The sequence below is a fragment of the Ylistrum balloti genome, unplaced genomic scaffold, assembly GCF_031769215.1.
Source record: "Ylistrum balloti isolate Yb309-2 unplaced genomic scaffold, AGI_CSIRO_Ybal_v1 Utg371244, whole genome shotgun sequence".
Taxonomy (NCBI): domain Eukaryota; kingdom Metazoa; phylum Mollusca; class Bivalvia; order Pectinida; family Pectinidae; genus Ylistrum; species Ylistrum balloti.
Window position 1 is genome coordinate 21,634 of NW_026782673.1, and position 14,349 is coordinate 35,982.

General features: G+C 34.0%; 1 protein-coding gene across 1 annotated transcript; it reads left to right on the plus strand.

The window, feature by feature from the left end:
- Positions 1 to 4,643: 4,643 nt before the first annotated feature.
- On the plus strand, positions 4,644 to 8,372 carry LOC132561625 (uncharacterized). Its single transcript, XM_060226325.1, has 5 exons — positions 4,644 to 4,841; positions 5,691 to 5,824; positions 6,239 to 6,390; positions 6,617 to 6,787; positions 7,300 to 8,372. Exons 1-5 carry the CDS (start codon positions 4,644 to 4,646, stop codon positions 8,370 to 8,372), a joined length of 1,728 nt encoding a protein of 575 aa, XP_060082308.1.
- Positions 8,373 to 14,349: the final 5,977 nt, after the last annotated feature.

A 14,349-nucleotide genomic window follows, 5' to 3' on the forward strand; every position in this document is an offset into this window, starting at 1 on the left:
GGCAGAACAGACAGAACACAACATCCTTATGGGTTACACAAAGCATCAGTACATCTACTATGAGAATCAAATACATAGTATACTCCATTCTGTGGCAAAACAACAATAGCAGATGCATGAAAGACCACAAGAGCATGTTTAGTTGCAAGATATGAAGTAAATACAGCATTCAATGCATTTTCAAGTGACAATCCTACAGGTGACTTGAACCCAAGCTGCATACTACCGACATAGGTCTTTTTGGGGGTTGCAGTGAAAAACTTGCCATCAAGATTCACACATTTCGGCAATTCACCGACAAGAAGCAATTGCTTTGTACCAAGGCTTTTGTATAGGACATCTCCTGAATCCAGAATAACATTCAGATCAATTCGACTAAAATGTTGTACCTGTTTTTTTTGTGTATATAGTATGAACATTAAACAATTTGTCATACACTGTTTCCCACGTGAAGAAGCATCAAATTTATCTGCACCTTGACAATAATCAGCCCTAGTTACAGAACTTGGCCTACTACTATATGTTAACTGATGTGATGCCATATTTCTCCAGCATAATCATTCACCTCTATTCAACCAAAAATCCCTGACCACTGTTACAGATATGAATATTTCCAGTACTTTCCCATTATAACTCAACTTACAAGTACTTAATTAAGTTGCTTCAAGCTAAATCAATTAGAACACAAATTCTTCTTATTTTAGTCCCAAATTACAGAGTAGTTCTGACTTATTACACAAAACATGTGTAAACATATCTCGTATCAGAAGTTTAGGATATAGCAAGTCATAAGCAGCTGACTTCCATAAGCTTATGTTCTATTTGTGATTTTGCATGTATATTGTCTTCAAAATTTCAAATTTCAATCCATTATACCCAATTTTCATCTATCTGTATGCTCAGTTGCTTTGGATTTCACCATCCTACAGGTAATTTTACACCCATTCTCCTGTTCATAATTTCTTTCTTAACAGATGTCCAATTTTTACCCCATTGTCATTTTTACATTGTGTTAAAGTCAGTCTCAAGGTTCTAAATCCTTGTGCTTAAGTTAACAAGAGTTCTAAATATGGTTTACGAATTCCTGATATTTATACATTAAGGTTTCAGTTTCATCACAAATTATCATCCTCATTCTTGTTTGTGCATTTTCTCATGTTCATGTTAATCACAGGTTTTCATGTCAATAAAGGCTTTAAAAAACTTCATGTACGTTGGATTATGTTCAACAACAAATTTCCATTGAAAGTTCTCATGTTCATCGCATTCATTACCCATGTGCATTGCAGCAAGTTCTTGTGTTTTCACAACTTTTCCTCATTGTGCATTGTCAAGTTCTCAGTTATGTTCAAAGTTCTCATGTTCATAACAGGTTCTCATAAATTTCTCATGTGCATTGCAAGTTCTCAAGTTCTTTAAGAATTCTCATATCATCAGTAAAAAAACCCTTTGGGTTATGTGTTCTAAAGTTCAAATTTTCATAATGTTCACAAGTTCAGTATGTTTTCATAGATATCACAGGCTTTCAAGAATATCACAAACTTTCACATTCAATGACTGGGCCAAGAAAATTCAAGTGTTCATTATAACATTCTCAATGCTTTCTCACACTACTCATTTTTCAGTGCTTGTTGCACTAGTACAAGTGTTAAGAATTATCTGTATAGGAAATGATATTAAACACCTATGTATGAAGTGTTTCACAAAAGTCAAATTTTACTCTGTTTAGTACTTACTTTCACTGAATCAGGTCTGGATCTGCAAAATAAAACATTTCTTTTTAATTGTACTATTCAACCATACATTTTACAACAAATGAATAGATTAATAAAAGCTCTAAGCTTTATGTCAATTACCAATTCATGGTTATATTTTATGATTTAATTACTGAATTAAATAATGTTTGAACTTTATAAAAATCAAATCTTACAAAAAGAGGTCGTCAATTTTCCTATGTTTAAAAAGTAACAGCTAAACTGTATATAATAACATAGATAATAACTAGAGATACTTACAGCACTGTTCTGCAGTCAACTTAAAGTAGCAATACTGCTGGCACAACTTCAAAGATGGTTTTAGTTAAGATTATCCTGGAATAAACAGAAAGGAGAATTATAGAATGGTTTTTGTTTTTATATCCTCTTACAAAAAGAGGTCTACATTAATTATGTTTAATATGTCTTGGTCAGAACTTTACATTTTAAATTTATAGATTTGGATTTGATATTTGTACTGTGTATAAAAAAATTGTAAATGAACTTTACAGTTATTCCCATTAAAGAGCAATTACCACTCCAGGATAAGATAGACTATTACATCCATATTTAAAAAGAATGGCATTGGATGAATGAAAATGTTCACTTTCAGCACATCAAATGGTGTTCAGCAAAGTAATCCACTATTTGTCAACAGATTTCAAATGGTGTACGAGGTTAAATTAGGCTAAGCTTACAATTGAATTGTGCAATATTTCTCCATTTGAAACCAATAACGTTATCTGTTTAGCTGACCGACGATGTTGTAAGTTGTTTGTGTTTCGTACGTGAATGTCAAGGATGTGTAGACCTTTATCAGCACACAGGAACATTGTTTGTAGACAAAAACCACTTTATCGGCTTTTCATGAGTTACCCCCCTTTAACCAATTACTTCAGATCAACATTGGTTTCTTATACATGACTTTTTCAGGTCTTGTATATTTTATTGTTCCGTCACATAGATATTGATGTAAAGAAACAAATGTTTTAGGCCTGAACAAGATAATTAGCAAATATATCAATAAATTGATAAGAAAATCAATGAAATAGATAAGCAATTAAATGAGTATAATTATATTGAAAGTTGTACATTTTCATAAAATAGCAAATATTTTCATCAAGATGTATTTCTAAACCGCATATGAACAAATCATATCTGCTTATTGATACCAATTTGTAGTTTCCATGCATATTTGAATCTTAAACAAAGAAATTTCCAAGTGTATAATGCACTTTATGGAACATTTCCCTTCAACCTATGAATGCAGACCGGTTTGATTTCCAAAATAATATAATGGACTTTGGATATGATATAAAGTTTTTTTCCTCATAAATGTGTAAAGAAGATTGAAATGAAAATGATATCTTAAAATGTATACTGAAACAAAGTCAATAACTGCAAATTTTTGGCAAGCTGTGCTTTCCCAGATTTTTAGCTCACCACCATACCAGACATTTCCTTCATATCGCTGTTATTGCATCATAAACTTTCTCTTAGTATGCATACATCCTTGATACATTATCCCAAGTATTTTAACCCTTGTAGTTCTTATAATGAGACACTAAATATTCAAATTTACAAGTGATCGCAGGTTAGAAAATGTCACTTAATTATGGTAAAACACAAGTTGAGCTTTTTGAAAATCATCATGACAAATATAAAATAAGTTACCGGTACAAAGTATAATGTGTCATTGTCATTATTAATTTAACAGTCATGTATTGAGCAACTTTCCCAACTCAATCGTCCGTAAAATGATAACAAGACTGTGAATTCCTTAATTATATTACCCGGTATATGAAGCATACAAAGGAAATGTACCTGGCATTGAATATGAATTGAGGGGCTTTGCTTTGCGTTCTGAATTACCCAGTTTTGAGTCCAGTGAGGAGGGTTTTGCACTTGGATCCTGTTTCAGTTATATAATTGATAAACTTAAAAAGAAGCATAATTTACATGGTTCAAATTTATAAATAATGCATTACAATTGATCAGGTAATTGAATGTAATGTGTAATTGAAGACAACTTCAATAACATGTAATGGTAATGTAATTAATTGTCTAAGAAAATGGCTGTAATGGCCAATTACTCTTCAATTACATTTTAAGTACATCGTGACATGAACATATCTAGATCTGGAGAATTAAAAGTAAAAGTCTTTATGATATTACTATTCTCAGTATTGGAGTTTTCGCATCATGCTGATTGATTTGAAATATGATAGAATTATCTCTGCTCCAAATCTGGCAGATCGAGAGCCCTGATAAAGTTAAATCTGTGTGATAAATCTGTGCAGTATAATAATTTATTTTGACGTTTGTATTTCAAAAATCACTTTGACTTGAAAAGTAATGTGTAATTTAATTATTTTGAAAATACCTGTCATGGCAATGCCATTTTCATAATGTAATTGTAATTCAATTAATTACATCATGTAATTGAAACCATGCCTGTTACAAACAGTAGCTGCCTAACTGATCCTAATTTAAATTTTGGCCCTGGGGTACTTATAAATTATCTCTGATCAGAAATTTGGAAGAGCTAGATCTACAATAGCACAGACAGTGACCGATATTTTAAAGTAAAATCGATATATTACACAGATTCCTAGATCTATTCACAGTAGCGTAAGTAGTACAGTACAATATTACGGGTAAGTTTTCTTCTGTTTAATTGACCTTTCCCCAAACTCCGCCCACAAATTAAATTGACGAATGATAAAAATTGAAGCAATACTGTGTGGGACAGCTATGTTGTTGTTATGTTGGCTTGTTGCCAAGGGCCTGTCACACGTTTTCTGACATTGTAATCACGCATACGATGACATATGTGCAGACCGTGTATATTGCCATAATTGGTTGTAAATTCAAAACCTATAATGCATAATGGTAAAAAGGTGTGCATACGGTGTGTGTAACAGCCACGACAGATACAGCGAGAGGGTAGAAGGCATTTCTTTTCATGTTTTTCCGAAGCCGAAAACGAACCTGGAGAAATGCATGCGGTGGATCAAGTTATGCAACCGTCCCCATTCACAGCTTAATGTCGACTGGATTAATAAAAACACATTTGTTTGTTCAAAGGTATGTTTTCCAAACTAAATTTTAAGATACAAATATATGTCAGGCCCGTCGGTAGTCTCGGTTGAGACTTAGTGGTATTTTATAATCGGTCTTTTCATAGCCCCACCAAGTCTCGGTTCAGGCCTTCATAAAACCTGTGGGAACACAAGGTACATCGATATCACCTGTTTTAACAAAATTTGCCAACATTTGCGGCTTCTGGGTGCATCCATATCATCGTGTCTCAACCGAGACTAGCCTGTCGGAAGCAAATCCATATTGGGGGTGGGCTGACATAGGCCTATGTAGTAATAGTATGCTGGGATGAAAATACACCCCCCCCCCCCCCCCCTTCCGACGGGCCTATATATGGCTAAGAATGTTTAATTGTTGTTAAACATACTTAGATAAGTAAGATAATTAGATAGTTAAGTATTATTTTAAAGATGTATAGATTCTAGGATATAATCGCCGATAAATCATAATTTATTATTTCCATGGTATGTAGTGTACTGTATTGCAGTAGCAGATAATGATCTGTGACTTATTATTGACAACTGGATCATCTTAATTTTCTTACTTATAGTCCGTTCCATCTGTGCCTGGTCGGGAGGCATTTTCTCCTAAAGTAATGCAGAGATCAATGTTTTTACTTATTACTTTGCTAATGCTTACACTAAAAATAATGGAATTGAAAATAAACATTTCAATCCTGGAATTTTTATTTCTTACACTGTATACCCATGTAATATGCATGTCATTGTGTCTACATATACTCTCTGATCAGCAGTGCTACATATACTCTCTGATCAGCAGTGCTACATATACTCTCTGATCAGCAGTGGATAATTACCACTATTTATGTTGCAGCATTTTGTTGGTGGAAAAGGTCCAACATTTCTTCATCCTGACCCAGTGCCACATACTTGTGGCCCAACTGACACCCCAAAACCAACCAGACTACCCCCCAAAAGAAGAAAACTTGAATTCACAACTCCATCAAGGTATAATAATAATTTATTTCTACATGTAATATTATCAATATTTAATTATGATTCATTTGTTATCAGGATGGAAACACCAATGATAAATATAATTTTGTTGAACAAGTACATGTACACATTTATAATAAAACATTTGTTTTCAGTTGAAATCTATGGACTATAATAAATTGAAAATTAACAATTTCTGACTATATCTAGTATAATATAGTATGCATATGCTGCCCTTAAATATTATCATGACTAATTAAAGTTAATTTAAATCAAGTTACACATGTCGTATGATTGACACGTACACGCATGCACATGAAAAGTCTTGATACATGTACATTATTTAAAAACAATTTAAGACAGCAAATACATGTATTTACATACATGTACATGTTAACTCTAGATCTCTTTGCTTTTTATTTTCAGAACACTTGTAACAGTGAATGAAGAAAATTCTGTCAACAAAGAAAATGTCTGCACAGATCTAGACAGCAACACTGATTTAATGTCTCCTGATGCACCTGATCATGTTTCTTACAGTGAGAAGAAGTCAATTGCCACTCAGACAGAACATTTATGTACGTTTTCTATTGCTATTTATGTATGGATGTAATTTACCAAAGTACACTTCAGATAGTTTATCTAACAATTCTTTCATGAAGACGCTATCTGGATATATCCTTTCTATGTGTAGATCTTTTTTTGTAAAAACAACAAAGTCACAAAAAGGGGCACCTGTTACTAATAATTGCCCTTGAATTTGAAAGTAGTATTGATGTTTTTTTAACATGTGTCCATTTTCAGTAACATCTAGACAGAAGTTTTCCAAGTTAGATGTCTCTGAAATACGCATGTCTCTTGCACTGAAAGGACACTTTATTTCCAAAATCCCACATTCACCATTTCCACATACTTTGCCATCTGGGGTTGCAGCAATGAAAGGAAAGGCAGGATTTACAACTAATCCACAATCATGTACATGATTACCGTTTTCTCTTATGTATGTCTGTCTTGCTTTCTTTTCACTGTTTCGTCCATATGAAGTGGCACTTACATTAATTTGTTTAGGATTAATAAGTTCCTCTAGATATTTATCACTGAAACTTTGTCGTTTACAGACTTCATGAAAACGTCATGCGGTTAACCTATATTTCCTTTCCTCATGCCATCTAAAACTGTTGCTCTGATCTCTGGTATTTTCTTCAATTTCTCTAGATTTTTCGAGAGTTGTTTTCAAGTCACCTGTTATTTGCGAAGCGTACACATAGCTTTCTGTTAATTTAGCGCTTTGAGACTCATTCGGGAATGACAAATTTCCACAGTCTGATCCAACTTGAGGCTTTATATCTGGTTCATAAAACGATGCCTGTAAAGAGAAAAAACTATAGTATACATGTACTGTGTATAAATTTACGAGAAAAAAAACAATAAATATTGTGTATGTAGACATGGTAGACATTAACAATTTTTCAATTCATATTTTTCAGGGTGTGATCCAATGGCCTTGATGAAATTAACGATAGAAAATAGATCAATCCACAATGAGCTGACAAAAGTGAAGCAAGAAAGAGACAATCTCAAGGAACATGTATCAGTGCTGTCTAAACATTGTGACCAGGTATATCAATCAAAAGTAAAACAAACTTGTGATGCAAATGTTCAAACCAAAAAAACAAAAAGTAACTTTTGTGTGCATGACATAATTGAGGATGATAAACAATTCTTATATTACACTGGCTTTACACCAAATCAGTTCCTGAATGTGTACACTTTCTTGGTACCAGATAAAGAGGAGATACCATTTGAAATTCTGACAAACAGAAAAACTGTCGTAATGGAGCTAGATTTGATGAACCAGCTTTTTTTAACTGTGATGAAATTAAGGCACGACTTTGGTTATATTGACTTGGCTTTCCGTTATGGTATAAGAGAACAAACTACATCGATCATATTCAACACCTGGATAAATTACATGTATTTAAGGTTTTGTGAATTGTCTATCTGGCCCCACAGGGATGTGATAAAAGAAAACATGCCAGCAAAATTTGCCGAAGAGTTTCCTTCAACGTTTGCCATTTTTGACTGCACAGAGATTAAAATCTACAAGCCTTCTTCCCTGAAAGTTCAATCACAAACTTATTCAGATTACAAATCCACTAATACTTTGAAGGGACTGGTTGCCTGTGACCCCAGAGGATCAATAATTTATGCATCTGTGCTATTCTCTGGCGGAATATCCGACAAGGAAATTTTTATCAAGTCAAAATGTAAAAACCTTTTGAAAGATCTAGTGGATGAAGGGTATTTACAAAATGGAAATAGTGTTATGGCTGACAAAGGTTTCAATGTTGAAAAGGAACTCGCAGAGTGTGGTTTGAAATTAAACATTCCTCCATTTGCTCGTCAGGGTACTCAAATGAGTCAAGCAGATGCATTACTGACCGAGGAAATAGCAACTCATAGAGTGCATGTTGAACGAGCAATCGCAAGGATAAAAAAATTCGAAATTTTGGCAAATAGGTTACCACTAACTTTGTTTCCCCTATCTACTCAAATTTGATATGTATGTGCGATGCTTACCAACTTTTTCGCTCCATGCATTCAGGACAAACCAGCAAAAGATTGAACGTGAGGTCTACATACATGTATTCAGTAATTTGTGCACCAGGCATTTCATTATACAAGAAAAATTGGTAACCTAGTTATTTGTACAGCATTATTGTTTTGTGATAATTAAAGTCTAATGCATAGTACATAAAAATGTAATTGAACTAATTTTAGGGTTTCCTTACATAAAATCCACGGCCAAGTTTTGTAGTACCAAAATATGTATTTGAAGTTTTCTTTGGAGTTGATATCAAATAGCTGATTGGTAGATTTTTCAAGGACTTCAAGTGCTGAAGATCGGAATCTGCTACATGAATTTTCCTGTAATTTAGAACAAAAATGCATACACATGTACATTTAAGTAAAATAATAGATTAATTAGTGCACAATATGCATGTTAAATGGTTTTCAGGTTGTCCCAATTCAATTTGCAAAGAAATGTTTTTGGAATACTGAATTTGCTACATGTATGTCAATTGTTGTTGCAAAATAATTAAACATGTATGAAGTCCATGTGATATGTGTACATGTATCCTACATTTGTACATAATTAAGGATATTTAAATGCTGCCAATACATATGTACATGTATATACAGTACAATATACTATACTGGTATATAGATATGTTGTAAATGTATTGTACATATATGAAGGACATCTTAATTTAAGTACATGTATATAATTAATATTGTACAATACATAGGGATATTTTATCACACTCAATTATAGATTTATATATGGTGTCAATAAATGGTCAAAAAAAAAAAAAAAAAACGGATATTTATAGATTACATCAATTTATGGATTGGAATATTCATTTGTAAGAATTGATTTCTAAGGACCATATCATATATATTATTTATTCAAACTGCTTTGAAATAAATTAATGTATTAAAATAAACTCAATTACTACCTGTTATCAGTCAAACTGTTGTCTGTAGTCTTTCTTTTTCGAACTTCTTTTGGCTTGATGACCCTCAACTTTGGAACAGCTTCAGGTTCAATTTTGTCACCTCTTGGAACATTCCATTGTTGTGGAAGACTTGTGCAGGTCAACTCGCTAGGGATATCTGTTAAACCCATTAACTGCAATTGTCGAAGAGATTGCAACAGCCCAACCACATGTGAACAACAACCACTGGACCTTGAATAAAATTTGAAAATTTTACTTTGAATAGCAATATGAACATATATATTAAGAATATATATACAAAAATGTTATAAAGAATTTTCTCTCATATCATGCCATATAATAATGATTTGTCCGATGAAGTAAACCCATGTAAGATTTTCTTGTCTTTCATGAGTATGACGTCATAATAATGTATTTGATGGACTAGTCCCATGCGCTATTATGACGTCATAAATCCCATTGACTTTACCTACAATGACGTCAACTTTTTGTATCATTCCTAGGGCGTAAGGGAACACTTAGACTATAAAACCTCGATGAAATTAACTTTATCCTCCATTAAATACATCAATATTTAATTTCATGCGCAAACTATGTTTGCCATTTGTGGGTACGCTGAATCTATTCCTGCGGTTAATTTTTCAATAAGATCAACATAAAAATTGGTAGAATAAAGAGGACATCAATGCACGTGTTTTACGTTTTTGACATTTCTGTGTTAATCGTATGAGAGAAAAATACTCCTTCATATGCATCTATGAAAGATAGGGCTATTCTACCCTCGGGAGTGACAAAATGCGGCATTTTGTCACACCTCAGGTAGAATAGCCTTATCTTTCATAGGCGCATATAAAGGAGTCTTATAATAATGTTGCCAAAGGAAGAAATTTAGAAATTGAGCAACCCCTCACTCACAGCACTGTATATTTATAGATTATTGTTCAATTTTTTACATTTATCGTCATCGATGTGTAACATACATTGGGGTGCATAAATAACAAAATATTAATGCCCAATAATAAAAGCATTGGGGAATATACACCACTGGCACTACACAATAATTTGTGTAAAATTTTATATTCAATCATATAGAATCGAGTGCATTCTATTTAACTTTTAAGAATATATAATTCTTTTAATAAATACGCTGATTCAATATATGAGAATATGGCAGTTTGTTTACATTAGAACACACACACGTGTGCTAGTGTCATATGTGAAGCCAGACAATAAGTCGGTCCGACCCATCCCAGCGTTCAGAGAGGGGGAGGGACACATGGTTTTCACACCTCAGTCACCTGTGAATCGATGTATACAGTACACACGTGTCAGTTGTTTGTTACCATATGCAGTCGTACAGTGATGGGAGGGTTTAATTTTGTAACCTGGGGATTAAAGACGCAATGTACTGCATTTTGTCCGTAAGGCAACACAACCTACTAACCCCTAAATATCATGGAAGATGAGCTGAACCGATTCTGTTGTACAACTTGTAGCTCACTGTGATGATGACTATTTTATGTACAAACGATGAAACTACAGATGTATTTACGTATATTATATTTTCAAATTGGAAACAATTATACATACCCTGCTGTACACGAACAGTGCGTCATCTCTATCTTGCCGTCTTTTGGAGATATGTCTATGTTGATTCGATGAGGGAGCTCATTTTTCCTTTGGCTCCTGTGACATTTTGCCGATATTTGAACGGTATTTGAGTTCATCTGAAACATTTTCACTTGGTGAAAATAGCCTTCACTGAAGTATTTAAACCCCTGCTGTCGAGATTTCAGCGACATTTCTACATCTTTGATGTAATTTTCTGAGATATCTGACGGTAGATCGTTTAGTGATACAGCGCGCAGACTACTGTCATCCGCCATGTTTACAAACAGCGTGTATGACAGGCGACCGATGGCTGTCACGCTTGGAGATGAAGTGGGCGTAATGGGGCGGGGCTTAAGCTAGCATTGGGGAAAGGTCAATTTCCGATCATTATGAAACAATCATTCAAAAATAAATCCACTTCAAAATACTGAAATACTTAAAGGAAGCAACAAAAATGTGATAGATGCTTACATAACATTTTTCAAATGCATACTGCTTCAAAGGAAAAGTCTTGAAAATATTTTGAAAAAAAGTGTCATGAAGTTTTTTTCTGTTTAATTTCCGATCTGTTGGGCCACTGACAGAAGTGACTGCATCAACTTCAAAATACTGAAATACTTTACGGAAGCAGCAAAAAATATGCTAGATGCTTATATAACATTTTAAAAAATGCATACTGCTTCATAGGAAAAGTCTTGGGAAAATATTTTGAAAAAAAGTGTCATGGCGGCAGTGCCCATCTTGTCAGCTTGCGCGTCGCCGTCGAGTCTAAGCTTAGTCTTTGGGCTGTGTTGAAAATTCAATACATGCGATGGCTTATTTCAAATGAATTGTTGCAAAAAATGCAAATGCTAGTTCAGTATAAGTATTGACTTTAAATTTAGCTTATAAATATTGATACTTACCTACGTAAATTACCCGCCGTCTTCTTTCTCCTGCTGTCTTCTGTCAGGGTCCAGCAGCAAAAAGCACCCCGGCTGTTTCCGTCAAAAATTTTATGCTACTCTAAATCATTCTTATTTTAGTTTCATTCTTATTTTCAACTACATATTTCAGTATTTTCAAAAGTTTTCAACAGTATTAAACGGGTTGAAAATTTGCGAAAAAGAAAAAAAATAAAGATATATGACACCCACAATGCATCGCGCGGAAAAGAAAGTTAAGCTGCCATATTGGCATCACCTCGGGTAGCAGTAAACAGTTAAATGGCCAATTTCTGAAAAATAAGGGACACATTCCAGATAATTACACACAGTAGATTAACCGTGCAAATCAGACATATAAAAGTATATATTTTCATAAACTACACACCACATGCAGTTCTAATACACAATAGAGCATTTTCTGAAAACCATGGTTACCACATTAAAAAACACTGAAAATAGCAAAATATTGTGATTTTTGACTGAAAATCTCACAAAGTCAGACAGAAATTTGAAGTATGACACATATCAACAATTTATCACTACATACCTGAGAGCAGAATGATTTATGTTTCAGGAAAATGTAAGTCGGAAATTTTTCACAACATTACCTCGTGTCCAGACATCAGAATTTGGCTGCCAGTAAAGCTAGCTTTTTCTGTATAGGTACACTTTCGTATAATGGCCAAAATTGTAATCTCAAACTAGGTACATTTTTTTTTTTTTTTTTTTTTATGTAAAGCCCCAATATCCAACATCATCATGAATATACCAAATTTTGCCCCCCCCCTTTTTCTTTTCATTTTTTCTACATGCATTTACACAGATGTTCTCTATTGTACAAAAAAATCACCCATGGCCACACCAAGAAACTGTGTACTGCTACCTTATACACCAATATTTTTGTCTTGAAATTCCTTTAAAACCCATCAGATGTCTAGAAAATGATATCACGAACAAATGATATATCCGAAAACAGTGTATCTTTTAAAATGACCAAGTAGTACACATTTACATAAATGATGCATTTTTAAATAAATTACAATCCAACCCTGTATGAAGTTAAAAAATTCTGACACTTTTCAGATTCAAATGAAGACATGAAACACCATTCAGAATTTGTCTTTAACATTTTCAAAACATACTTTCTCATCAGAATTTTAAATTCTGACAGATCTTTAGTTTTTTTGAAGCCAGATCATGCCTCCAACTTCATTTTCCTCTTAAATATGGCAACATATTCATGTAAAATGGAATATTGACTCATATCTTATGTCTGCTTTAAAGAAATATTTCTGTCAAGATGTTGACCAAAGTGAAGATTACATACTGGGCAAGAGGTAAAAAACCCTTTCAACACTGTCTGCCACTCAAATTAAGTGTACATCACATGAATAGGAGACAATTACTCAAAATTTCATTTCCACTTGACAATGCCAAGGGAGGTAATTTGAAAATTGGAAATGTCTATTAACAGTTATTTCTTCAGTTTATTCAAGTTATTTTGACTCTAAATGATGCTGATTAATGTATATCCCTGTATGTAAGATGGAAGGTAATTGGTATCATAGTTCTGCGGTCTTGTTTGGTGATGACATCATTATAATTATGACGTCATCAATACTCTGATGTCATCAACAGACATCTATGATGTCATCAATGCAAATGACATCATAATGATACATGCCCTTGGGAACAAAGTCAACATATGAAGGAAAATGGCTGTTATCAACAGAAGTTGGCACAGGAAGAGATGAAACAAGTAAAAAATGTACATAATTCTGAGCAGGAGGAAAAGTAAAACAACACCACCTACTTCCTGCTCTCAGCCAGACACCAAACTGGAACCGCAAGCCACCGAACAAATTACCAGACCCCTAGAGGGAATGGTGGAAGCAGTGCTGCACCAACAGGGTGGAAGTCAATTAATGATCAGCAAACTCCGCCCTGTGAAAGAGAATGAGGTAGGGGTCACCATGACTGAACAAAACACAAACAATGAAAACATCATAATTGCATTACACTCACTGTCTTTGCTGTGCCAGGCCTTTGCATTACATACATGTGCACAACCCAAATACAGTATTGACATTACACGCAGATTGGGCCTTTGTGTTACAGTGAAAGGCAAGTGTGTTCACTGCAAATTTGAAACATCTGATATCAAGATGTACACAGAAATTGAGTCGAACGGCAGAGGACCAGCACCTGGAGCCATTAATCAGAGCCTTGTGCTGGCTACTCTGAAATCCAAAGTGGGCCCGTCCGATGCTCACTTATTTCTGACATGCATGAACATCAAGCCACTCAGCAGAACATATATACAGAACACATTTAACAAATTAAACACTAAAATGACGGAGATCAATAGGTCATCTATGCTTCAAAACCAGAGGTTTGTGAAAGAGTGCTTGCAGCTTCTCGGTAAACAGCCTGTTGTAGCTGTAGAAACAGATACAGCATATAACAACAGGCTCCAGGC

Bases quoted from the DNA above. Each gene is read 5' to 3' on its own strand.
- LOC132561625 (XM_060226325.1), top strand. From the start codon at position 4,644: ATGGTAAAAAGGTGTGCATACGGTGTGTGTAACAGCCACGACAGATAC. The intron at 4,842-5,690 runs GTATGTTTTCCA...TTTATGTTGCAG, and splicing joins ACACATTTGTTTGTTCAAAG to CATTTTGTTGGTGGAAAAGG. The intron at 6,391-6,616 runs GTACGTTTTCTA...GTCCATTTTCAG, and splicing joins CACTCAGACAGAACATTTAT to TAACATCTAGACAGAAGTTT.